Genomic DNA, 27,707 nt, shown 5'->3' on the forward strand with positions numbered 1-27,707 from the left:
CCTTTTTTAGCATTTTTTTAAAATTGATCAGTTTTGCTGTTCAATGTTCTACTAGCCGTATGTTACGATACAAGAGCGACTCGATAGTTTTCACTATCTTTTACAGTTTGCTATAATTTTATATTATACCCATGCACCTTGTTTAATTTTGTCAGAAAGTTAGGCCGAATGTTTTAAACTGTCTGTTTCTATCGCACCATCACCCAGATTGGTTTGTTCAGATAACAGTAGCCCGCGATACACTTGGTGCCACGCGCCTTGCTGTCGTCAGAAAAGACGTAGTTGTTTGTGCGATCAACAACGTACCACATGTCAAGCCACTTGTCAGTGCCAAGGAAACTTTCCGCAATCCCAGTGTTGAAATTAATAGAAAATTGACCAACAGTGCCAAACCCCACAGCGGGACTTCTTTTGTTATGATCTGCTGGGCTGTACTTGTAAAACCCGTACACTATTCTGCCAGTTGAAGCAAATTTCCCCATAAAGAACTTCTCGAACTCTGTTTTGTCGTTTTGTGGTGCGCCTGCCTTCCTGTTGTAAATAACACAGATGGTGTTGACGTCAGCAAACCGGAACATGAGTTCTTTCCAGTCCACCATGGCAGGGTGGATGTGACTCGCGGCATCTGCGTACTTCGTTTTGGCGGCCAATGTTGAGAATCCAGTTTTGATAAAGAGAAATCCTGGGGAGACCTTTGTGGCGACTAGGGTCCAACCTCCACGCTCAGTTTCCATGTCGCAAAAAGCTTGGAACGAATCATCTGTTGAGCCACCGTTTGGATTGATCCAGTAAAGTCCGCTGCCACGACTCTGACCTGAGCAAATGGAAGATGAAACAGTGATAAAAAGAAAAAAATTGAGCGGGATGGAAACACATTTCGGGAATAATTTTTACCTAAAATGAATAAAGAATCTCATTAATAAGATAATTCGATGTGTATTTAAGCGCGATTTTAAAAATGTGCGTGAACTCACCTGAATTTAAAATATCCAAACAGTGACGGCCTGGGTTGTTAGCCACGTGACCTTTCCCAGCAGTCACCAATGGCAACCAGGCGCTTCCGTCACAGAGTTCCAAGGCTTTCTGGGAAGTATTGTAACGGACGGTGCCAGCGGTATGGAGTGAACAGTTCTCAGCGGTGTGACTAAACTTGATTGCACCATTTTGGGGTTTTCCTGGCAAACCGCGGTCGCCTTTCTGACCCTAAAAAAGATGACAAGGCAAGGAAATGCATTGAAAGTAAGTATCTATAATTTCGTCTAACACCGTAAATTTCCAAAAAGAAGGTCTGGCCACTTTTAAATACTTTTTTGGGGGACGGGGTTGACGGGGGGGGGGGGGCGCTTATTACTAAAGAGAATTTGTGTCTCAACAGTTGTTGGTTGTTAGGATCTTATTTTGTGTCAGGTTTTGGTAAAAAAGAAGAGTAAAACACTCCCGCTAAACGTCTTAAGGAGGCTCGGTGTGGTTTCTTTATCCCTAGGGTGGTTGTTTTTAAAATGAAAATTATCATGGAACCCAATCTTCGATTTTTGCCAAAATACACCATAATGATCAAGTTAATTTGACCAAAGTTTAATTTTTTACTGGTCACTTAGTCACAAAGGTTACCATAGCAATCATTGTCGTTTTCTTTTGTTTTCAAACAAGCCTAATTTTCTCGAAATCTAGATTGACACTAAGTATTAAGTTTTTGATATGTTAAAGTTTAGTAGATTAACTAACTTTTGACGAAATTTTAGAAAAATCTGTAAGAGCGTTTTCAAGTAAATCAAGAATGAAGTTTTAAGAAAAATCCCGTGTTAATGTGAAATAGGCGCTTTTTTATTGTTTCATAGTATTTGAACGCTGTCATTCAAAATGAAATATAAATACTTACACCATCAAAGACCGTTAACTAAAAGAGAGAGAGTTTTTGCTTTGCTTTTTTTCAAATATATCGCCTGCCAATTGTAGGAAACTACGAGAAGTTACAAAAAACTTTATTCTTGATTTACTCTTAAACGCTCTTACAGTTTTTTCTAAAATGTCGATTATAAACTTGAACTTTCCTCGAAAAATTTATAGTTTAATAAACAGAAATTCACAAACCTTTGTACCGTTTTCTCTGCCATTTCCTCCAAAAAACCCTGTGTCGCCTTTATCACCCTAAAATAAAGGAAACATCGCACTGAATTAAGATTCCTGACTTCACTTTGTTTTCTTCCGATTTCTAAGATTTTGCAGTCAAACCTTTCAATAGCACCTTTTAAACCCACCTTAACTGTTTTCAATATCTATGCATTTTCAGGCAGGCGGATGATAGGAACAAAGAAAACATCAACTAGCTAGAAGACACTATCTTGAAATCCATTGAATTCTCTAAACTTACTTATGTTTCAAGTTTATGCGTTTTGGTTAAGAATTGCGCGATCTTTTTTAAGGTAATAAAGCAACAATTCGCGAATTTTTACCAACCTTCACTCCGTTTCTCCCGTCGCGTCCATCACGGCCATCTTTTCCAGGGAGACCTTGGATTGAGAGAAGACTGAATAAAAATCGTGAATACCTCTTAAGGTTTATTCTCGATAAAACGCTCTTCGGCGAAATAGTATATAGTCTTAGCCAAAACTGCGATTTTCAAGAATCTTAAAACATATGCAAAATGATTTATTGAATTGTTCTAGGCGATTTTTCGATAAACTGAGGTTACTCAGGCAGTTAGAAGATCAGACTTACAGTTATCTTATGTTTGCCACTATTGAAATATATTTTCACTGCTTTTGTCGAGTTTGGTTATCTGAGCGAGAGACCTTTTGGAGTTTCCAGTTTACGAAGCGTGAGTCATCTTCCGCGGGTCTTGAAATCGAAAAACTGCGTTAGTAAATAACTATTCTCACCGTTTTGACCATCCCTACCGTCTCTACCTAAAATAAAGAAGGAAAAATTGCCATAAGTACGAAAACACGAGGAAAGGTGAAAACATCGAGGGTTCTAATTAAAAGCATTATTTTTTGTTCTCACCGTCACGACCGTTGCAGCATTCTTTCAAAGAAGACTTCTCACACTGGCTTTGCTGTGTCGCGTTTGCAGAAACCTAAATAACCGAAAAAATGATACCGTCAAACCGCTAGAAAGCATATTCAAGGCGCGCGGAGTTCCAAATTTGCAGTGAATATTGAAAGAATGAGTTGCGAAATCGAATCGTCTACAGAAGAAACTTTAAAATATGCCTATTAGTTTTTCGGCTTCAAACTTGCCTTGTTGGTCGATTCATTTTGAGCGTTTGTCAAAGAACGCAAGGCAAAAACCAAAACGAACGCAAAAATCAAGCGAAACATTTTAACTCCCTCTTTTTAGACAGGCTATCGCTTCAATGACAGAAATCAATATTTTGTATCTGTTTACCGTATACTGAAACATGAAAAAACGGCGCGACCAAGTAGCTAGACTTATTTGTTATGGTAAATTGAATGCTAAAACAATACTATTAAAAACAATTAATAACAATCACAATGGATACTAAGTGAGGCGAAAAAAGGCTTGTTTCGGTGAAACAACTATGAGATCTGTATCTTTCCTTTTTTCACAAAATGTGGCAGCATTACTTTAGAAGATGACAAATTTTACCGAATTCTGACCAAAAACAAAAAGAGCAAGTAGAGAGAGGTACATTGAACAAATAAATTCACTCGATTACACATTTAGATTCACTGTATCGCTTGTTTATTTATTCACTTCGCTTTATTATGACCAGAAGTCACGCGCCATGCACGTTTCCATAGCAATGCCAACTCGCACGCGACCCCATGCCAAAAAGCCACGCGCAATTTCGTTCCTATAGTTTTTGTAAGTTTTTTCCACTAATATTTTCCCATATGTTAGTTTCCTCTTTAGAATAATGAAATAGTTGTTCATAATCTCGTAACTCGGCGCAGTCTTAGGTCGACTTGTTGAATCGAAAGTCTATCTCGTTCCCAGCCGCGATTGCCATGTGCCAAGTTTCCCGAGGAAGGGAGGGACGGAGGATCCATTAAGCGATCTCAATATAGTGTTGTAGGCAGAACGCAACATCAAGCAAGGACGCGACGGAGCGCGAAATTAGTTTAGCCTTTGAACGCAAAGAGATTTCCGTCTGTTTCGAGCCGCTAAACGGCATGAAACAAAACCAGAATCCCGCCTAAAGGCTCGTGTGTATACCGAGAAAATACAAGTGACAAGTGGGATTTGCCATAGTATTCGCCTGCTTGAAAGATTCTGAAGCTGCCAATCTCACTACAAGATTGATCACAACTTCACTTTGCGAGCAGAACGTAACAGCTTTCTAGAACTGTTCGCTGGTCGTCCACAGAGCGGCGTCGCTTTGTCTTCGCTCAATCTGTTTGGTGTGTGGACGGAACCACAACTTAGTGTCTCCATATACAATAAGTTCCCTAATAGGGAGGTAAAAATGTAAAAATTTGTATGTAGCTAGGTACACAGCTCAGTGCCCCCTTACGGGAGGTATCGCCCTACTAAGGATTCGATGCGATTTGAACACATTTCGCTACAACAGGGTATTTTAAATGGGAGAGGGGGTGGAGGGGGGGGGGGGGGGGGGCATAAATACCTCTGTGCTGGCAAAGTAAACACCAGTCATTACAGCTTTTTTTCGTCTTTGTACAATCAACTTTATTTTTCTATAATAATTCTGTTTAAGTCTCTTATATTATCTTGTATTCTCTCATCTCATAGGAATCTTCTCAGTGTTCGGAATCACGTCAACATTGTACAACACTGGTGTCGAGTCGTACTGCCAGAAGCTAGACGTTTTGCTCATGCGCCGTAGACGCCTGCAGTAAAGCAATATGGCGGCCAGTACAGTCACACTACACACGAGAAAAATTATACGAAACTGAAGTTCGCTGACGTAACTCCAGAAGGCGTGATAAGAGCTCTTGTACTGCGAATGCAATTGGACTTCCCTGTAAATTAAAAATGCATAAAGATTATTGAGATCTAAATTTCGCATTATTTTGCATCATTGACACATTGATAAATGCAAAGCAGACAGACGTTATATCGTATAGATGGTAAGAAGAAAAAGCATGGACATGGACAAATGCCACGAAAATAACAGCAGTAAAAATTAAGAGAAAAAGAATTATACCAATGATAAGCAAAGGTTCGAGACGCTTTTTATGGAAACACCTCAGATACTTCACAAACCTAGAGATTTCGGTTCTATTGTTACACTACGCAAGAAATCTTACTGGGAAAACCGTCGACTATCAGAAAAAACGTCGGGAAATCTTGGCGTGTCTCGTTAAATATAGAAATGTTACAGTTAAGTACTGTACCTTAGGGGAAGGAACCTAGTGCGGTAGAGGATGGCGCCAAGTGTCCACTGTACTTCCTTATCACCGATGTAGAAGGCAGAGCGAAGATTGCTGTAGTTTTGAGGAAATTTAAAACCTTGGTGAAGAACTGTTGTCATCCAAGCTGCTTTGAAACACTGAAACCTAAAAACAAACAACAATCTTCACTTTAAAAAAATCCACTCTTTAGGTAAACTTCAGCAAACGTAGATTCGTTCTCTCTTCATATTTTGATTGATCCCAAGCATAGGCGTACGGGCAACTTCGGACCTGGGGGGGGGGGGGGGGAGAGACCTAATTGCCCGAAAAAAAAATGACATGCATGGACAACGAAACGTGCATTGAAATAGTTGTGTACAAACCTCAACTTGCCTGCTTGCTTCAAGGAAACGATAGTTCTTTTATTAATTTTCGTGGCGTTGCCCGAAGATGTCAATGCACTGTATCCTTTTTCTTCGGAAATATTTTATTTATCCACTCCTGAGTTCAGCAAAAATTAACGAATTTTTGGGCAGCCATTTTACATTGTTTTTCTCTCACTTGAAAGTTACGTAAAAGCGTGTCGATTAAATGGATTAAAAAACATTTTGTTGAAAGTTTTGAGCTAGCCCTTTTAACATTTGAGTCAAAGAACTAGCTTTATCACATTTGTAGCAGCTTTGTTTCAAGGTGTTACACTGGATCCACCGCGCGCAAACGCTCGAGCTACGGAGAAACCTAACTTTTGGTCGCCCTCGCCAATTTCCTTCTTACTTCAAAATGATTGATTGCAACTGAATCAAACTGAGGGGTCACACAGAATTTGCGAGAAAAACATAAAGGAATGAGAAATAAGTTAGACTTTTAAACCACGAAGTTATATTTCCAATACTTTTTTTTCTATTGATGTAATTCGTTTCCAACGTAATGTTGAGATCCCAAGGTTTATGATAAAGGGACCAATTACAAAAAAAAACATGAACTTAACGTAATTATGCGATACATGAAATGTTCTTACTTAAGCCTATGAGCGTCTGCAAAAGGGTAGAGTCCTTTAGAATGACGCGACACAAGAACTGACCAACGAGTGCTGCAGAATTCCTGAAAACAGACAGCATTTGACAAATAAGAGATGAAATGACCGAGCACGCACTCTTATAAACCATCTAAAAGTAGACTACGAGCAGTCCCTATTTTTTCGCAGAGTCCGTCGAGCTTGAAGCGAAATTTTTTTCGATTTTTTCGCCTCAAGCTCGACGGACTCTGCGAAAAAATAGGGACTACTGCTCGTAGTCTAATCTAAAAGCAATTCTTTGCGACGAGGCTAAGGTTTAACGGTTTTCAAATAAATGTGATACATTAGTTATGAAGTCACAGGCCAAGGATGCAAACAATACATATTTTCGTTGATTTGCTCAATTGAACAACAGTAATATTTCATTTTATATTTTTAATTTTCTTTTTAGGTTTCCTTTTGTTTCCTCAACAAAGGTTGCGTTATATTGTAGCATGACATCCGATAAATGACATACGATACGCGAGAGCAAGCTTAAGGTCAAACGGTGTCTTGCTCACAGCGACCCTGTATATAAAAAGATTTAAGAAATTCCCATCAACTAAATCTAATCGAATATTATTAGTCCCTTTCGTTTATACATTGAAGTATTCCTTTTTAACTGCGCGGGAGTAATTGACTTTTGCGTTCTACACAGCGATTTCTTGTTAAGTCAAACTTGATTTCTGTTCGATCGCACGAAACAGACAACAGAAAAAAAGATTCTGTCCATCGCCTCATGACATGAAGCGTTGACTAACGTCATCGCTTAAAAATAATCTAACAAATCTTACCTCTACAGCTTGTTTCATGTCACTTGCACTGTACTGTCCCCCAATTCTCAGCACGTCGTGCATGGAGTACCAGTACTCCGAAAAGCCATAAAATTCCACGTTCTTGTAATCAATACGAGGCTGGTAGACTGCGTTAAATGAACAAGGTTTCTTTGGACATGGCTTGGTGGTGTTGAGAAGAGGAAGAATAAGCTTTTGACATTTGAGATATTCTCCTGTTCCTAGAAAGCTGTATTGTTTTCCCTTATGGGTTCCTTGCTCTGTGCATTCACTAGGCAAGCAAGGATCAAGATACGCACCTGATGAACTGTGTACACAAAATTCAAAAAGAAAAACAAATTAATGGTGTTGTGGAGTACTGGCCTAATGGTTAGTGTGCTGTATTCTGAAAGTGGAAAAAAAAACTTTCTCTCCCAAAACAATTTCTGAATGTACTAGTTACAAATAGTTTGTTCAGGGTATTTGAGACTTGTGGCTCATACAGCCAGTGCATGTCATTGGTTTCTGTAGCTTAAAGCAGCATTTTTAAGGTATTTCTACTGCCTGCTTGATGGGATGCCAGTCCATTGCAGGGTTACCCCCAGTACCCATTTATACACCTGGGTGGAGAGAGGCACTATGAGAGTTAAGTGTCTTGCCCAAGAGCACAACAGTAACCCCAGTCACAGCTTGAATCCAAATCACTCGGTTTAAAGTCCAGCCCATTGGCCATAAGGCCACCATGTACCTTCCAAGGGGGTTCTATGGGGCTGGATTCGGTTTTGTTGATTTTTCTTTCCATAAAATTAAGACATGACAGCATTTTACTCAGGCATCCATAAAAGCATGAATTACTAATCCTTGCAATTATTATGTAATGAAAATTATATAGTTAACAATTAGATAACAAGCTTATGTTTTCTGCAAGTGATGGACAATGAGTGAAAACCACGTCATCTTTGCTACCACTAATATTTCATGTGTCATACTTACGGATCAATCTGCACTGTACCATTCCGAGTGATGACAAGTTCTGTGTATCTGTCCCGTGCAGCATTACCCCCAAACCCAAGAAATGTAGCAACATAGAGATGATAGTTGTGTATAGTCTGGTGTGAGTCGCAGCCAAGGTTGACTTGTGCACTTAGCTCTGATGGAACCCATACCTGCCGCATAACACAGAGAAATGTTACACACTGCCTCATGGCCGCGTGGGTTGGACTCTTTACATGGCACTGACAGAGGCACTTTATTCAAGTTGGTACTGCTTAGGGTTTTCCATTCCAAATTTTCATATTTGTCTTGTAGTTTATTTTTATCTTCAGTTTAAAATTTTTCAAACCACTTTGATTTTTATCCACCTTTGTTTCAGATTACGATAATGAACGTAAGACAATAAAAAATAAATATCAAACTGGTTTGAAAAATTTAAAACCGAAGATAAAATTGAACCACAGCATTTGCATCATATTATGTCTCCTCTTATGGTACATATTTTTCAAAGTAAACCACAAATAAATAGGAGCTAATAATTGTCAAGAAATGAAATATACAGCAATTGCATTTGGTTCTTGTTCTACATGTACCAATGTCACTTATCATCAGCAATAAATTAAATTCTACTTTCAGGGTAAAATATACTCAAAAATAATAGCCATATCCCGAAAAGTGGATTGTGGAACCATTTACACTGTAGAAATGTTTTGTCAAAATTAATTACATCCAGGTACCCTCCCCTGGGTCTATGTCAAGCAAAAATTTACAATTTTATAACGAAGACAAGAAAAATTACTTTTAAAAACAAGGCAAAAATAAAGAACTAGCACTGCAACTTATAACTGGCTCTGCCACTTATAACTAGCACTGTCATTTACCTGAATTACTTAAAACTATGTGGTACAGTCCTTGATAAATAAGTTGTTTTTCTGACCAGTCAAGTACTTACAGATTTTCCAACTTCAAAAGCAATTTGTGCAGACCCTCCACCCATGTCAAGTGATCCCACAGTACTCTTTCGATGAACATCAGATACGCTATTGTTCAAACCCGGTGCATCTGTGATACAAACATACAGAAAAGAATACAAAAATTAATGTATTTCATTACATGTACATAATAATTATATGCCTTAAGTATTGTTACTTATTTTCACGGGTTTTAATTTTTGGCGATTTTCGCGATTTTTTGAAAATATCGCAAAAATTAAAGACCCATAAAAATTTACTCTTAACGTTTCTGACTTATTTTTAATTGTTTTAACATATTTTTGGCCTAACTGCGAAATTTAAGTCTGTGAAATATACCCATTCCAGTAATGCAAAATTAAGTTCCAACAAAAATAAGTAACAATAAGGTAGCATTGCATGAGAATTTCTTTTTTTTTTTCTTTTTAAACCGGTACAGAGTATTTTTTTTGCAACACAAACACACACAAAAAAAACATAATTACATACTTAAACTACTGACAATACTCACAATACTTATGTTATCAAGGACGATTTTAACAACATTTACAGTATAATTGCTTCCGCTACTTACAATACTAAGACGTCTCCTATACGTTACATTACAATACAATACCGCTACATTACTAATATATCTTCTCTCTTCCTAACGCAAGGGGATCCAGCCATGGATGCAAAACAGGCTAAAGCAAAAATAATTTAATGGAAAGCACTTCCTGATGAATTTTTTGCTTTTACCGGTACATTCAGTGATTTCTGAACTCTATGAAGGGACTTGAAGGAGTCTGAGGTTGAAGGAAAGTGCAATACAGCTCAGAGTGAACAATGCAGAGATACCATAATAAATGTTCATGTAGTAGGGTGCATTTAATGTAAAAAAAAAATAAATAAATAAAGCAATGAAATAACTCATTCTCTACCTTTGGAATCATGTGAATGATCAAATCGTCCTAACTCAAAATTAACCCCAATCCATGAATAAATACCTGTGAAAACAAAAGACTCTTAGTGTAGTTTAATTTCATTTCCAAAAGAAATGGAAGTGACCTGTTCATGTTCCGATAGCATTAAGCGGCTAGGAAAATTTCTACTCCCCCCTGGATGGGATGTTAGTCCATCGCAGGGTACCCCCCCCCCCCCAGCATTATTTCACTGGTACCCATTTACATGTATACATCTGGATGGAGAGAGGCACTATGAGAGTTAAGTGTCTTGCCAAAGAACACAACACAGTGACCCTAGCCAGGGCTTCAACCTAAACCGCTCTATCCGGAGTCCGGCGCAGTAAACATTAGGCCACCATGCCTCCCATAACTTGTCAAACACAACACAACAACTCCAGCCAGGGTCAAACCTGACGCTAAACAGAATAAGGACAATTTGCCTTTCCAGTAACAGAGTATCAACAAACTTCAACTATAACTGGAGCAAAAGCACTTTCAGTAAATTATATACCTTCTTGCTTTCCTGTGATAACCTCAACATGTGAAGACGTGAAATGAAAGTTATATTTTAAAGGAATGTCCACCCTCAAGTCATCTAAAATAGCTTCCTGGTCTGCGAGGGAAAGCATTCGCATTCCAGCAGTAGCTAAGACATAAAGTGGTGTCTCTTTGTGTTTGTGTTCCGGAATTTGTTGCGCAGCAAAAGACAGGAGTGGGTCAATGTAGGAAGAAGCTTCTGATGGCCGATCAACTTGACTGGATATCCCTTGAATCAAAAGAAATATATTCCATTATGAGACCCTGTTTGGGAAAAGCAGGCTTTATGAAAATAGCATGTCACTGGCGTTTTTTCGTTGCAAATGCATTTTCATTGTTTTGAAAATGCATTGAAGAACATTTCCAATTTCTTTTAAAAAAAGGTTGGCAAAATCATTTTGAAAAATTGTCAATGTGTTTTCAAACATTCAAAAACAATGATTAAGGCATTCAACGAAATTTCCAAGCATTAAATTAGAAGCATTCACGGGACCGTTGCTTCACTGTACCAGTTTTTGAAATTTGTCTATGGCATAATATATGGCAAAGGAGTAATAAAAAAGCAAACATTTAATTAAGAATGGTTCCAACTGATAAAGATGAGAACAAATATTTTCAAACGACAATTTTTAAAACAACTTTGCCATTTTTTTCAAACTGTGTTGTCCATGACATAGCTCCTTTAAACCCTTTTGCTTTAAAGTTATCAAAAATAGCTTCATTTCACTGACTGTTGCAATAAAACAACATCAAAAAATAAATATACTCATAGGCGACCAGCTCTAACCACGACCACTTGTTCGAATCCCAGCGTGGTCACCTACGAGAGATTTGTTTTTGTTGCCTTGGGTGTTTTATGTAGAATCCTTCGTTTTTCACTTAGTCCGTACCTTGTGCAATATTTTGTCAGTACAGCCCTTGCTCTCACTTCTAAGAAGTATATCTTAGAGATCATACCTGGTTTAATCTTCATTCGCACTGCATTTCCCCTGGAATCTTTCATTTGTTTAATTTGAAGCAACTCGTCTGGATTGCCATTATGCGGTGGCCAGTAATAAATAAAAACACGAGATCCACTGCTCCCACAGTCAATAACAATTCCATAGTGATAATGTGAGTCTGCTCCATGTTCATAAAAATCTGTCGAGGTGTAACGTCTAGTTCTATTGTGATACCAGCTAAAGTTTACCATGAGGAAAAGACATCCCAATAAAATAACAACAATAAAGCCGACAAGAATAAAAGAACGCAGTGGACTTGATTGAGTTCCAATGATGTGTGAAAATAATCTTTTTGTTGAAGAACAAGTATTGTCAGTAGTGGAAGATATTATTCCTGGTCTCAAAAAGGAAGGAAAGCTGGTCCAACGAATTGAGATCCTAAAAGAAAACAAAACATGTAAAAATCTAAATGTTGCATTTACGACAGAAATTTTGGACATGCTTGTTGCGACATTAAAGTAAATCTAATTTCTCACAAGTCATTTTATTACAATGGATTGACGAAGTTTCTCCGGTCAACCATTAATTAAATTCGTTTCTTGTACACCTTTGTGCACCTATTAAGGTTATTTACGTGTTACAATTCAAGGTTTTTCTCTTTCTGTACTGTATACCACAGTGCCTCCAGATATCAAAATCAACGGTCTAAATATACAATAATTATTATTTCTTAGAAGATATCACAAGGAATAGGGAGTTACAGTGGTACCTCGATTTAACGAACCTCTATATTATAACGAAGTCCTCGGTTTAATGAACGATATTCTTCAGCCCGTCCAAAGTTACAGTAAAATGTATGGAACTTACAGTACCTCGATATAACGAACCTCGATATAACGAAATCCTCGTTATAACGAACACAATCCAGAAGCTCAAACGTAAAATGTACCTCGATATAACGAAAAAATGTCAACACTCAACAAAATATGAATCCGAAATAGACTAACATGGATAGAAATCCTTTAATCCTGTAACAAGGGAACAAGTTCAAATACATATATGTCCAAATCTATGTGCATATTTTATGCATTGCATATTATGCATTGCAAATGTTATTTTCCAGCAATGCTGGGTACGTAGTGCAACGTAACAGCGTTGAAAACTTATTAACTTTACCTCGATATAACGAATATTTTGGTTGTTTTTCCGCATATTCGTTATATCGAGGTTTTCGATATAACGAACCCTCGATATAACGAACAAATTTCATCAGTCCCTTGGCACTTCGTTAAATCGAGGTTTCACTGTACAAATAAAGTATCTTATATCTGTATTTACACACCAAGTTAAGGGAGTTTAGTAGAATTATTTCTATGAATATAAAGCACATGGGCAGTAGCCATTTTAAAACCAAATCATACAAAACCAACATCATCAATATACAATTTGTACATCTTATAAATTCTTAGTGTTATATAAATTAAGTTAAACACAGATTTTAAACACACCACTGCTCTTCGTGGTATTAGGTTTTAGCTTTACATACATCAATGTTGTTTACATCAGACTCAATAATAAACTCGAGTTTAGTCACAAATTAAAAACACTCACCGGCCAACCATTCTGTCATCTACACGATATTACAGAAAGATCGCCGTCACAAAAGCAGTTATTTATGAGACTAGGTGGGTAATAACACCAGAATCTCTTCATGGCTCCATGCACAAATTGATTTCAAGCATTATTTTGAAGAAATTAAACACTCGATTAAACGCAAATACACCGCTTCAGAGAGGCCGCCACGTCTGTGCAAAAATTTTGCGCAATAATTTCTGCGGTTTACCTCTGGAGCGATTGTTACTTCATATAAGATGAATAAAGATGTACAAATGAGCCGTTTTGAGCAGCGGATGTTTCAGCGCACTATGCGTGTTAGGTTATGGAAAAATTTATGTCTGCGCAAGGGTTTGGAAAGCCATCGCCTGACAAGAAAACATGATGGTGAGATAGGCATTGAAATCTTTTTCCATCTTGTACAATTAAGCCGAATTTTAGGATATCGTTTTAAAACTGAGCAGAGCAAAGACATATCTTGCACTCTGTGATCATTTTATTTGGCTTCGTTTCGTTGAATCGGTATGTTTCCACTGACATGTGCGACATTGTATTTTTTGACAGCAACCGGGTATAATTTTACTGAAGGAGGGTACGGACTCCTCTCAGGGTGTTCCACAGCTCATCAGCAACATAAACGCTTGTCAGTTTATTGCTGATGCAGTGCGAACGACTCTTGGACCGAGAGGAATGGATAAATTGATAGTAAATAATCAAGGTAAGCTTAAGATTGTACAGAACGAGAAACTTCGTACAAAGTTGTGTCATTTTAGGTCAAAAAGTCCTAGAGAGGTCTTGAACTGAATTTTGCTTTGTTTTGTAGGAAAAGCCACAATATCCAACGATGGTGCTACAATTATCAGTCTTTTAGATGTTGTTCATCCCGCGGCGAAGACTCTAGTTGATATCTCGAAGTCGCAAGATGCTGAGGTTTGTAAAATTGTTTCATCGTTCATGCATTATAATATGTGACAGATACAATGTATATGTAGCACTGCTATGACTTTTAATTTTTGTTTAAAGTGAAACGATTTAATGCTCGGTTTTTCTCAGTAATAGCTTGGTAGGGTACTGGTTACACCCCTTCTTGTGGTCAAATTACTCACCCCACCCCTTTTGGGGAAATCTAATGCACCTGTCAATGTTAAGCCCCAGGGTAGGGATTTTATACTAGTTTCTATTTTTTTATAATGTATTTTAATTATAATTTGTCGCTTTTAACATGAGCCTCTGGATTTAGAGGGCAACCTCATCCCGCGGATGACATTAATAAATTGATTGATTGATCTAAAATGGTCAGCTGGTTTAGAAATTTAAGAGGAGATATGTGAAATTTGACATTCACTAGGTGCCCAGGGGTGGGAAATTCGACTGTAGGTTCCAAAAAATCTCAAAGTCCCCTGGGTCTGCCCCCCCCCCACCCTGGGACTTAACATTAACAGGTTCTTTATTTGCATGACTCTTGTCAGTCTTCTCAAAGGATGAATAACGCTATCCACCTGATAAATCACTGCCCTGTGGGTAACAGTTTGTTTTGTCAACTCTTATCGACTAGATAGTGATTTTTCTGGTGGATAGTGTTAACCAACCTTTGAATGGCCCAGAATGCAAAGTGGAAGAGACTTATACAATGTGTGTGATGCATGATTTGAGGGGTGACCCTATTCGGCGGAATGACGGAACGGCACGGCGGAATGGTGGAATATCCTAAAACGCGGAATGACGGAATATCCTAAAACGCGGAATGGCGGAATATCCTAAAACGCGGAATGACGGAATATTCTAAAACCGAATTGTGAAACATCAAAAAAAGAAGCAACAACAGCAACAAAAACAAACAAACAAACAAAAGGAACATTATAATTGCTAACTTTCTTTCTAAGAATGTCGCTAAGAATGATTCAGGTGTACTTAAACTTACATGGATATTCGTTGCCGTGACAGAAAAACCAACTTGTTTACAACGGCTGCTAGCAGTAGAAAACCAGTAAACAGTAAATATACCCTATAAACGAAGGGTTCTTTATATATCTTCTTAATCCTTCGAAGGATACTCAAGTGATCGAGGGAGGATTTCGTTATTTTACAGAGTTCTCGTCCCATTCGAGACAATGAAACGTATAAAGCTGAAGTACGCTTACAAAGCCGTTAGAAAGAAAACGAAAGGGCCTGAAATTAACTGAGTTTGTACTGACATATTAATAAAAAGGAAATCCACAACAAGGCCAGGGGTTTCCAGATGGTCACCCATCCAAGTACTAACCCCGCCCAACAGGGCTTAACTTTGGCGATCGGATGAGAACCCGTGCTTTCCATGTGGTATCAGAAAGAGCGCGTAAATCAGCTTATAACAGTCTTAGTCCAGTTAAATCATCGTTCAAAAGATCCATTATAACCAGGTATTTCTGTTCTTTATTTGCATGACTCTTGTCAGTCTTTGCTTCGTCTGAGACTGATACCACAAGGAAAGCACTGGTTCTTGTCTGATCGCCAAAGTTAAGCCCTGTTGGGCGAGGGTTAGTACTTGGATGGGTGACCATCTGGAAACCCCTTGTTGTGGGTTTCGTTTTTTTTTTTAATTTCTCAGTACGAACTAAGTAAATTTCAGGCCCTTTCGTTTTCTTTCTAACGGCTTTGTTAACGAACTTCGGCTTTATACATTTCATTGTCTCGGGCGGGACGAGAACTCTGTAATTTTACGAAATGCTCCCAGTCGATGACTCGGGTATCCTTCGAAGGATAGCCTTATTATCGCCGTCTGAGAAAGTTGGCAATTATAATTTTCCTTTTGTTTGTTTTTGTTGCTGTTGTTCCTTCTTCTTTTTAATGTTTCACAATTCCGCGTTTTAGGTTTTTTCGTCATTCCAAGTTTTAGGATATTCTGCCGTGCCGTGCCGTTCCGTCATCCCGCCATTTCGCGGAATAGGGTCACCCGATTTGAGCAAAAAAAGGCGTGACATGTAAAAAACAGCTGAAATGTGGCCATGATCCTAGAATTGGCAGTCCAGAATAACTTGTGATCTGCTTTATCTTAGAACCCTAATTCATGATTCCAGCTGTACCAAAATTGATAAACAACGTGAAACAGGAAACTAAAGCTGGATTTTGTATGGAGGACATAATATATTTTCTTGGCTTGATTTGTGCATTTAAGGATTTGCCTTGCACTGCGAGAGATCAAGTCTTGCTACAAGGCTATTGAGAGATAAATGCCGCACAAGTTAACTTCTCAGTTAAAGCTCATTCTCTTCGATGGAAATTAGGCTTGTGATTTATGTTTGGGACCCCACTTTACAAACCTTAAAATGTGATAGGCTTCTTTCAAAATTCAGTGAAATAGATTTGAAAGTAAAAGACAATGTATCAAAGGGGTGAAGAGAGAAAAATTTAAGCTACATGGTTAAAAAATCTTTACAACATCACAACTGCAGGTTGGTGACGGAACAACCACAGTTACTCTTCTTGCTAGTGAGTTTCTCAAGCAAGTGAAGCCCTTTATAGAGGAAGGTGTCCATGCACAAGTTGCGGTAAAAAGCTTTAGGAAGGCAGCAAATTTGGTAAGTAAATACCCAGGAAAAGTTCCCAGGAACGGTATGTGGGAATTTTTTTCCTGTGAAATCCTCTGCTACCTTCAAATTTGATTTACTGACCAGGATCTGCTTTCTCTAATGCACGATTCAGGGTAGAATGTCGAGTTGTGAAGTGTTGTTTTTGACTTGTGTTTTCAGGCTATGAAGAGAATACAAGAGATTGCTGTACACATCAAGAAAGATGATCCAAAGTAAGTAACAGTCTCCACAGCAGTAATAACCTCTAACTTATAAGCAATAAGGTAAAATAAGGTAAGTCCTTACTCAAATAGCCCATGATGCTACAAAGTAAACTTTCGGGAGTTTGTTTTTAAGTCATCACTTTGTCATTATTTTAAAAACAAAAACAAAAATCAAAGATCTCTTAGAGATTTACCGATTATTTGCATGAAGCATGAGTAGAAATATAAAAAGACGGAAATGGATTATTTTACCTATGTTGTAGCGTGAATCACACAATCCATTGTTATGAAAATTGGTGCCGGTGTTTAAATATAAGCGGACTTTTAGATAGATCGCCTTTCAGAAACACTTTCATTGAGTCTTGTATTGCAAAATACCTAGTTGTACGGTACAAGTTTGGGTTTTTAAGAGGCTTATGCACTTATCAATGTTAAGCCTGAGAGGGGGGGGGCAGATGTGGGGCATTTGGCCAGTATTGCCTTCCCCATCCTTGGGATTTTGACTAAGAGTCCAGGCCCCAGGGGGGGGGGCGAGGAGGAATGAGACCTAATCGCCTCTTCATGTGTGGTCGTCAATGTGGCCACACGTAAGAAAATACTCGATGGCAGGAGCTCTCTTTGCTTGAATGCCACCTCAACGAAGCGGCAATGTCTGGAATAAATTACGGCAATTATCTTACGAGAAAACGATTAATCTCTCGCGAGAGTTTTGGTAAATTAAAGTTCGAAGCCACGGACGAAATGATTTCGATTTAAAACATACAACTTTGAATAAGACTTTTGCTTTGGAATACAATCAATATTCGGGGAAGAAAGAACTCGCTTGAATGGCCGACAAATCAAATGTTACATCTGCTTTCAACCACAGGTAATCTTTGCTAGGCGATGTTCGCTCGCTTATTGTTTCTACATGTATGGTTAACAAAGGGTAATTAAAATCTCGAAAAAACTTAGAGCCGTGAACTTGCAGTTTTTACAAGCGTCTCGCAAGAGGGTGGTAACTTACTTTTGAGGGGTACTGTACAGTTAATTTTTCATGTTAAAAGGATTTAAAAGGATTTAAAATGGAAGTGGCTAGGCTGACATGCCTCTCGTCTCTGCCAAGAGACTCATCAAAGACCTTTTGGTGAAGCAAACTCATCAAACATTCTGTTCAAAGTCCCGCTAGCATTAATATTTTAAATTACAGTGGCAATCTCGCATTTTATCTCATAAGGGACTTAAAAGTAAAAATGGACAGTCAAAATAATAGATTTCTTCAAAATATTTCCCTCAGAATATGGAAATGGGTCAAAAAGCCTTAGAGGAAATTACAAAACTTGGCAACTTATATCAACCATTCACAAAATAAACACAACAAATGCGATGCTTAAAGGGTTATTCTTTGCCCAGGGTGGGGGAATTTGATTTGATGTGACTCATTTTTCGGGCCCAAACCATAGAGTATACGACTTCTTCTTACTGGGAACCATTTCCTTATCTTGCAGAGAAATGAGAGGATTGTTAGAAAGATGTGCAGCCACTGCACTGAGCTCAAAACTGGTTTCCCATCACAAAGAATTCTTTTCCAAGATGGTTGTGGATGCAGTTATGCTTCTTGACGATCTTCTTCCACTCAGTATGATTGGCATGAAGAAAGTGAAGGGGGGTGCACTACAGGATTCGCGGCTTATTGCCGGTGTGGCCTTCAAGAAGACGTTTTCTTATGCTGGTTTTGAAATGCAGCGGAAAAAATACAAGAACCCCAAGATCGCTCTGTTGAATGTGGAGCTGGAACTAAAAGCTGAGAAAGAGAATTCCGAGATTAGGCTAGACAATGTTGAGGTAACTGATGCAACCAATCTGTTTTAGACAGTGGGAGTAATTGTAACATGTTAAACTTTGTTTGACGCTTACAAAATAAGGAACTTTTTTTTCTATGGAGGGTTCTTTAACTTGTCTGATAACCTGATAGTAAATTTTAGGGGATAAATAGCATGGTTATTAGACCAGAAGGTTGAAACATTTTAGAGAAAGCTTTTCTTTTTCTTCTGTCAAGTCCTGTATATGAAACTTGACTTTAAAAAGGGGAATTGTGAACTTGGCTGGGATCAAATCAGGGGCACCCAACAAGAAAATTTTACTATAGGTGTTGGAACACCGTTTTTATGTTAATAAGTGTCCTTTTTGTGTGATTTAAGGTATCAGCCACCGTTAAAAGGTTCAGTTTTTCTAAATTTGAGATTTTGTGATGTTCAGATAAAGCTCTTCAAAGGCGTTCTTTTACAAAAAAGTTCACAAAAAAATCTTATTTCTGCGCGAAGTTATTGCGTGATAAAGTTTTTGCAAGGTTAATTATGTTAATTGCCCGTTAAGATGTCCTGTCAACGCGTCACGAAATCCCAGATCCATTGTTCACGCAAGAACATATTTGCAAGAACAAGCGGTAAAGCGCCGAATGCGGGCAGTCGGTTTCCGCGCCAACAAATGAAAGCCGATCGTAAATTCATGTTGAAGAACCGGTTGAAGATCAAGAAAGTGGTCACACTGAATAGAAGACGCGCTACTGTTCAATGGAAACAGACACGCATACCGGTAAATATTGAAATAAAACGACAGTGACGGTGGATACGGCCTGCCTTGTGAAACATTTAGGGTTTACAATCGACGATATTTGTTGTCTGAAAATATGTAAGCCTTAAATCAAATTTATTCTTACCCAGCTAGAACTACTAGTCTCATTTCGGCAAGCCTGTTTTCTTTTGTGTTGACCGAACGTTATTTCGAGGCTTCACCTTCACTTTCAGCAGCTATCGCCGTTTGTTAGCGGCTTTGTCGCGCTTTCGATGAATCAGCACACAACCAAACTCGAAGCATGTCAAATTATATAACATAAATGCGGCTCCGTATGTGGAGCGAAAATTTTGAATTTTCTATAAACTGTATAAACCTCGATTTGTATCCGGTCAGAAGATAAAAATATATCGCCACGTTCCGCGTAAATGTTTTGCCTGTTGAATGTAACCTGTCAAGCATCTATTGTTAGAGAAGGATGACCCTTCCTGGTAAGCATCAACCTTGACGTTCCAGGCGTTATAATCCCATTATGGGTAAGACTCCGCAAAAAATATATTTGGCTTTTTTCTCGGAAAGAAAATTTCGACAAGTTGAACGTACGTTTTTAACTCCAAGTCGGCAGCCCCTGAACCGATTTGGCTGAAATTTGGCCAGCTTATTGCCAGATAGTTTTTCTCCAAAACCGTGTCTGCGATTTTTGTTTTCTTTTCTCGTTTTCGAATAATTTATATTTTTCCACAGGAAGTGGCGATGATTCGTCTCCCCTAACTTCATCTGCGCATTACAAAAGAACAAACGCACTTGTCAAAAATCTGAGACACGGTTTTTTAGAGAAAGGTGTTAAGAGGCAAACGCGATGTTTATCGTTTTCTTCCGCTTATTTTCGGCGGGCCTGGAGCTTGATTTACACAGACATATACTTTCGCAAAAACGTCTCAATTTTGCGTTTATTTTAAGTTTTCGTCATTTTTAAAGGAATAATTCATAATCTGGAACTATTAAGCTTTCAGAAAATGTGTGGTTTGTAGGGGTTTGTATTAAAAACAGAAGCGCTGGAGCGATCCGGGCGCGGACGGTCCTGAAGGGTGGCTGATACCTTAAAGCCTTATTTTAACGCTAAGAAAAGTGTATGTATCTTTTTGGATACGCTAGCTGGACTTTCGAATTTTAAAAAAAATTTTAGGGAACGAAATATTATTACAGTATTGTGAAAAAGTAATGCACCCGAAAAGCGCGAATTTCGTTCTTTGTTCTCGCGAAATTTCGCGCGAAAAGTCGCGCAAAAAGTTCGCGTCACTTCGAGCGAAATTTCGCGAGAACAAAGGCCGATATTTCTTCGAATTTTCTTTACCTCAACGATAATTCGCGATAATTCGCAATATTTCGCTACTCACTAGAAGAAAATTCGCGTGCAGCTCAACAGTAGTTTGGTCCCCTTCGATTAAAGTTCTCCGCGTGATTGATACGATCGCCTGCTCATGTTACTTGACACAAAATATATCTTGGTTACCGTTCTTTTCAATTCGATGTAGCGTGAACAACAACTGTTCCATATTAAGTCTAAATAACACCACAACAATCTTGAGTGATAAGAATAATTTATTACTTACCAAAAATTCCAAGTTCATAAAGGCAAACAGTGTGTTCGCAACAACATTCACGGAAAGATCGCGCTGACATCGAAAGCAAAATTCGCTTCAGATGTTACTAATTCTCGCATATTTTTCGACCCTTTGATCCAGATAAAAGACAAGCATTGCAAGGAACCTTTCCATAGACTTTTTCTTCTTCACTTAGGCGTAAAAAGGTCTCAAAGTGTACGATTTCCACACATCAACATCGCAAAAACATTCAGGAATCGTCTTGTCGAATCAACCTTGTGCCCAGGACACTCCGCCATTGTCATAGCAACCGTTTGGCCCCAGATCCTCCGAGTGTGTGCATGTGTTCGTTCGCTCGAAAGTTGATGCTGATCGGCAGAATATTGTTATAATTTCTGGACTTCTGTGCTTTCTTGGACACCAAGAAGAGAAAAGATGAGAAGAATTACTATATAACTAACCAATGTATAGATTTAACCGTCGAAAGGAAAGGACTTTAAGCTGTAACTTGTTTAGTTGTTATGTGCCAGGCGCCATGTTCGATCGACATGCAGTTGTTCTGAGTTGTTTTACGCTATCAGGCTGCATGGAATCAGGCTATTTTTGTTTCATTGTCGGTTACAGGTAAATGGCTTTGTAGCTGTTTGAATTCCAATGCGTTTATTACATTTTTATGGTCTGGATAAACTTTCCTGTTTTCTTTCCTCCGTGTTCGAATTTTAAAAACAACACCTAACGCGTTTTAGCCATGTCTCACAACAACACAACAGTTTCGAAAAGAAAACGATCAAGATGAAAGATCTAAATTTCGTTCACGGCAAGTTTTGCTTGAAACACTTATAACTGCCTCGAAATATCGCCACGAAAGTTCAGGATCAAGCGAATTATCGCGTGAAAGTGCCTGAAAATTCGCGAAAGTGCGCGATAATTCTCGACAAATTACCGCACACAGCGAATTATCCTTCGAAATTTCGCGTGGTTTTAAACAATAGATGTCACGAAAATACGACGAAACAGCGCGAATTGTCGCAGAAATATCGCTTCAAGCGAAATTTCCTCGAAAAGCCCCGAAAAGCGCGAATTTCGCCGAATTTCGGGTGCATTACTTTTTCACAATACTGTACCTGAATTTATGAGCCACTGTTGCCTTCTCAAAAATCTTAGCTGACCTTTTTTGTATCCAAAACGACATTTTTCTCTCTCAGGAAACAACAGGCATTACTTTACCCATGTTACGATAGTTGAAGCTAAAGAAAATTCTGTTTTTCATCACACTTTAGTCCAAAAATCGTAGGTGATTATGGGTCGTCCGAACAGATATTCATGGAAATGGTCTGTTGGGTGCCCCTGATCAAATACAGTTTATAGTGTTAGCATCAAGGAATGATGTGATCCTAATTTCTGTCTTGGCTTGTTTTGTTTGTTTAGGAATATCAGCAGATTGTTGATGCCGAGTGGGACATCCTCTATGACAAACTGGACAAAATTGTACAAAGTGGTGCCAAGGTTGTCCTCTCAAAGTTACCCATTGGAGATGTTGCCACACAGTATTTTGCTGATAGGTGAGACTCACTAACGTTTTTTATTATACATTGGTGTCACCAGCTTGATTTTGATTGGCTATAAGCACGCAGCTAATTCTTGCTTGCTGTTTCTCTTACGTCATACCTACAGACATTAGATTTTACATATGTAGAAGTGACGTCATACCTACAGACAATAGTTTTATGCAATCAGATTTTGCAGATTTTGTGCAGATTTTGTGCGCGCTCTTGTCTTTACAAGTGCAGCTCAGGAATGTGCATAATAAAACAATTATTGGATTCGGTTTTCGCATGATAGCGATAATTATCAAGGCCTCAGTTTCTGTTATCCGCCTCAGCCTTCGGCTTCGGCAGATAACAGAAACTTTGGCCTTGATAATTATCGCTATCATGCTCAACCTCATCCAATAATTGTTAAGTAGTCGTCTTCTGACCTTGTAACAGCTTTCATGCTAGGTCCTACATGTAAAAGTGAATCACTGTATGCAGTATAGCAAACAGTTTGATATGAAAGCACTGCTCAAAAGCTTGCATTAAATGGTCACACACTAGGGTTTCATCCTCAATTTCTAAAGTTAGAACCAACTTGAAGATCATAATAAACAGTACCACACGAAAATACTGCTCAATAGCTTTTATTTGAATAGTCATGCACTGAGCTATCATCTTCAGACTTGGAAGTTCAAACCATCCAGCACAAGTAATAAACAGTACTCATGAAAGTACTGCTCAGTACCTGACTCGTCCCCAGTCGTCTTTTATGCGAAAATTGCAAGACGCGAAGGATGATGGGAAGGAAGAAAGGCGAGAGACGACTGGCAGATCCTGTTTCCAAGATGGCGGACGGATTAATGGCGGTGTTGAGATAAAAATAGGCACTATAAATTAGAACGCTTTCGGGCGCTTTAAAACGCCACAAACTGCTCTTCCACGATATATCTAACAATCGGAGATTTTTTTATCCATATCACACGGCTAGTATTTGCCCATCACACAACTCGACCCGTACGATTGCCCAATTACAGATCACTACAGTGTAATTAATCTTTCCCGCCGGGGAAATATAGAGACCTCAATTTAACTAAAACGCTTCCAGTCTAATTGAAATACCGGTAAGCGTCAACAGACTTGTCTACATTTCTTTTTATGGTGAGAAAGTCAAACTCAAACTGAAAAATATTTAAAATGTCTGACGGTTTCCTGTTGAAAGTGTTATAATTTGGGTCAAGGGGTCACGGCTAAACAATTCAAGTGCCGCCGTCAGATTATTCATTTATAAAGCTCGGACTGATCAAAGACGCACTTCTGGCTCTTTTCATATCCCTACAATCATGTTGCAACATATCGTTTATGAAAACAAGCTACTCAGTTTTTTCATGGAATAAAACACGGGAATAAATGTGCTCACAGCATTCGCAGCATGATTATGTTCAGTTATGTTGTAATTTTTTAAACTCATGCGGAGAGAATTTTATTGACTCACAAACGATAACATATCAACATTGTAATCGAGAATTATAGGGATCCATACCTTGCAATGATTACAAAATGATACTTGTGATTTTTCCTCTCTTTGAATATTCTGCTTATCTACCATCCAGAAGATGTCAACATAGCGACAATTAGAGCGGTTCCGAAATCAGCGACAGCGGCAAACGCGTACAAGCCGATATTAAAGCACAAAAAGCTACAACTGTTGAAAAAAACTGAGTGATGTTTGAGCAATACAATATATTTCTTCTCGTAAATCAATTGAAGCCGCCTTCTACCGTCCTGAAAACTCCTTGGCCTTTGTTGTGACGGACGCTTGACGCGATCTCAGTGCGATAAAGAAACGCCGTTAAAGGTAGAATTCTAGCCGCCAAATACCTCTGAAATTTCGCCTGGTACGACAATTAGGGACCCTCAATGTATCTAGCTAAAAATATATCCGAAAAACGGCCAGTGCACACTTTTCGACTTTTCAACACACTTTTCAACTCACGATCTGCCTGTCATCTCCTTCGCTTCTTCTCTTCCTTCCCATGATTCCCTCCGTGTTTAGCAGTCGACTCAAGACGGACTCAAAAGACGACTGGGGACGAGTCAGGCTCAGTACATTGTAGCTTTCATTTCGAAAGTTACACTTTGAGATTTTCATCCAAAGATCCAAAGTTATGTGCCAACCACATAACATGACTCAAATCAGGAAAAAAAGAACAAGATTTTCATTGATCACGCATGATAGTATTATAAACTATTACAGAGGTACTTAAGTCTTTAATCAGCCATCAAATGAATTAGGTATACTTGGCCATCTTACAGTAAAGTTTGTTTGGTTTTTTCAGGGACATGTTCTGTGCTGGTCGTGTGGTAGAAGAAGATTTAAAGAGAACCATGAAAGCATGTGGTGGTGCTATTCAAACTTCAGTGAACAACATGACTGATGATGTTCTAGGAAGATGTGAATTGTTTGAAGAGGAGCAGATGGGTGGAGAAAGGTATCTTTGCAATCTGTAGTGAAACTAAAACCGTTTTAATTGTTGATACCGCTAAGATTTACTTACATTAGAGCGGTTTTCACTTGAGTGTCGAAAGTAAATTGCGTTTGCTTTGGTTTTGCATTACTGCGCTTAGTGATTGGCTTAAAAATTTCGCGCCACTTTCTCAGCCAATCAGGAGTAAAACCAAAACCAATCGTGACTCGCTCGCGCACGTTTTCCCGCGCTTCGCGCTTCGAGATTTGATTGGTTCACTGGATTGTCTGTGTCCTTTGTGATTGGCTAGAGTAATTACTTTGGTTTTGGTTTTCAACACTCAATTGAAAATTGCTCTATTAGTAGAGGGATTACTAATGAGTTGCCACATTTTTATTTTAGGTTAGAAAAAGGAACAATGTAAAAGAATGCTTTTCTTTTCAGTAGCATCAGTCCTCGTTAAAATGTGTTGAGTTTCCCATTCTCTCCTAGTTTCATTGCTTTCCTCCCATTTAGTTCTCCACTTTTCCTCCTTAGTTTGGTAGGCCAGTGCAAAGCTTGCTCCATTTATTCTCTCAATTTAATTTCCTTGCTGTTGCCCACATTATCAACAACAACAACAGAGCTTGTTTTGATGAACTGGTCATCTATAGTGGGGGAGACCAAACTTGCCGCACACTTACACCCGCTTTCAGTGTTACGTGCATAGCAGCTTTCTATAGACATCCATCTTTCCACGTGCTTAACAAACAAGAGGGATCGAAATCCTACAATCACAGCCCACTAGTATGACCTTCTGCACTTGTGGGCTCATTTGCATGAAACCAACACCGATATGCATCGGTTTTAATTGGCTCTTTTCAAACAGCACGTCGAAAGATGGATGAAGAGAGAAAGCTATGCACATAACACTGAAAGCGGGTGTAAAGTGACATTTGTTTTTATCTAAATGCAGTTCCTTTATACATTCTACATTTATCCCATGTTTCTTTTACAGAGAGACTACAGTAAACTCTCTCTAAAATGGACACCGTCCTGACTGGCTCCAACCGTCCATTTTAGAGAGGTGTTTGTCTTATAGGGAGTTTAGTTATAGGAAAATGACTGAAAAATGGAAGGAAAAGGTGTCTGTCTTAAAGAGGTGTCCGTCTTATAGAGGTGTCCATTAAGAGAGTGTTGACTGTACATACCGGTATACATAAATTATTCTTGTGTTGCTTCAGGTATAATATATTCACTGGTTGCCCTGAGGCCAAGACTTGCACGCTCATCATGCGAGGCGGAGCTGAACAGTTCATTGAAGAAACAGAGAGATCTCTCCATGATGCCATCATGATTGTGAGACGTGCAATTAAAAATGACGCTGTGGTAGCAGGAGGTGGAGCGATTGAAATGGAGCTTAGTAAATACTTGCGAGATTATTCACGATCAATAGCTGGAAAAGAACAGCTTCTGATTGGGTCCATGGCTAGAGCTTTAGAGATTATTCCCAGACAGCTCTGTGACAACGCAGGATTTGACGCAACAAACATCTTGAATAAACTGAGGCAGCGGCACTTTCAAGGTAAGAGACCTGTTTTATCCCTCAGAAACAATAACCTTGCTGGATCTCGGGAAATATCAAACCTTCTAATGTAAGCTTAGGTGTTATGTTTTGATCACAGCGTAGTTCCGACATGCGCTGCGGGGTGAAAATTTAAGATTGTGGTCTCACTCGGGGTGTTCTGGGCAAAACACCAATATTTTCAGCCATCTCACTTAGGGTTGCACCCTTCGAAACAGAAATAATTTGGTATCTTTTGGGGGTCAAAAAAGGTTGGTCGCCTTTAGGGGCTAAATTCAAATTTTTTCATGAGCATCTCCACCCGTTTCATATGGGAGTCCCCCACCCTACCTTTCACCCTGTTGAAGTTCATGACACTGGAACCTCTGATGATTGTATTTGAGCAATATTACAAGAATTGCTAAGTAAGCTAATCTTTCTTCAGGTGTAGCAAAACACTCGTATCATCTTGGGGAAAAACATTTTCTAGCCCCTTTCTCGAACCATAACCACCTACTTTTTAGCCTCTTGTGCGTGATACATGTATTCGGTTAACTCATTGACAATTTTGTTCTCTCACTTCAGGTGGTATGTGGTATGGTGTTGACATCAGCAATGAAGACATCACTGATAATTTTGAGGCTTGTGTCTGGGAACCAGCTGTGGTGAAAATCAACGCTATTACAGCCGCCACAGAGGCAGCTTGCCTTATCCTGTCAGTAGACGAAACCGTGAAAAATCCCAAGTCAGGGGGCGATGGACCTCCCCCGGGAGCCATGGGACGTGGGCGTGGTCGTCCCAGATAAAAATAGGACATATACACTTTACATCGTGTGATTGGCAATAATGTGGAAAAAGATAACTTATATTGCACTTAGGACATGAGAAATCCCATCGCATTTGACATTGATGTTCACGCATTGTTTGGAGGACAGACCAACGAAAAGAACTGTTCTCTGAGTGAAAAAGCGACTAGGAACAACAAGAGTAATAAAAATTTCACCACCGTAATAATGATCGTTTGATGTTAATGTTGTGATTTTCGTTTTCTGCTACGATGTACTTGTTTGAAGTAGGGTGGATAGAGCAGTTT

The 27,707-nt window shown here is 38.8% G+C and overlaps 3 protein-coding genes and 1 pseudogene across 3 annotated transcripts; 2 read left to right on the top strand and 2 right to left on the bottom strand.

Annotated features, from left to right (window-relative positions):
* LOC144642806 (uncharacterized) lies at positions 1-3,604 on the bottom strand. Its single transcript, XM_078501887.1, has 7 exons — positions 3,240-3,604; positions 3,004-3,076; positions 2,880-2,906; positions 2,458-2,510; positions 2,092-2,148; positions 975-1,203; positions 1-814 (listed from the first exon to the last, which is right to left on the bottom strand). The coding sequence occupies exons 1-7, from the start codon at positions 3,318-3,320 to the stop codon at positions 189-191; spliced, it is 1,146 nt and encodes a 381-aa protein (XP_078358013.1). The 5' UTR covers positions 3,321-3,604; the 3' UTR covers positions 1-188.
* A 1,020-nt stretch (positions 3,605-4,624) lies between these two features.
* On the bottom strand, positions 4,625-13,340 carry LOC144642783 (ectonucleoside triphosphate diphosphohydrolase 4-like). Its single transcript, XM_078501853.1, has 10 exons — positions 13,140-13,340; positions 11,545-11,966; positions 10,562-10,816; positions 10,027-10,092; positions 9,088-9,197; positions 8,136-8,308; positions 7,164-7,470; positions 6,334-6,416; positions 5,319-5,480; positions 4,625-4,943 (listed from the first exon to the last, which is right to left on the bottom strand). Exons 1-10 carry the CDS (start codon positions 13,148-13,150, stop codon positions 4,703-4,705), a joined length of 1,830 nt encoding a protein of 609 aa, XP_078357979.1. The 5' UTR covers positions 13,151-13,340; the 3' UTR covers positions 4,625-4,702.
* Positions 13,341-13,436: 96 nt separating this feature from the next.
* On the top strand, positions 13,437-27,628 carry LOC144642731 (T-complex protein 1 subunit eta-like). The gene is made up of 10 exons (XM_078501778.1): positions 13,437-13,529; positions 13,707-13,860; positions 13,966-14,072; positions 16,574-16,699; positions 16,871-16,923; positions 18,402-18,738; positions 22,500-22,633; positions 24,943-25,095; positions 26,295-26,635; positions 27,200-27,628. The coding sequence occupies exons 1-10, from the start codon at positions 13,524-13,526 to the stop codon at positions 27,418-27,420; spliced, it is 1,632 nt and encodes a 543-aa protein (XP_078357904.1). The 5' UTR covers positions 13,437-13,523; the 3' UTR covers positions 27,421-27,628.
* LOC144644959 (5S ribosomal RNA) lies at positions 15,592-15,707 on the top strand (annotated as a pseudogene).
* Positions 27,629-27,707: the final 79 nt, after the last annotated feature.

The sequence above is a fragment of the Oculina patagonica genome, chromosome 2 (genome assembly GCF_052425735.1).
Source record: "Oculina patagonica isolate OP01 chromosome 2, crgOcupat, whole genome shotgun sequence".
Classification (NCBI taxonomy): Eukaryota; Metazoa; Cnidaria; class Anthozoa; order Scleractinia; family Oculinidae; genus Oculina; species Oculina patagonica.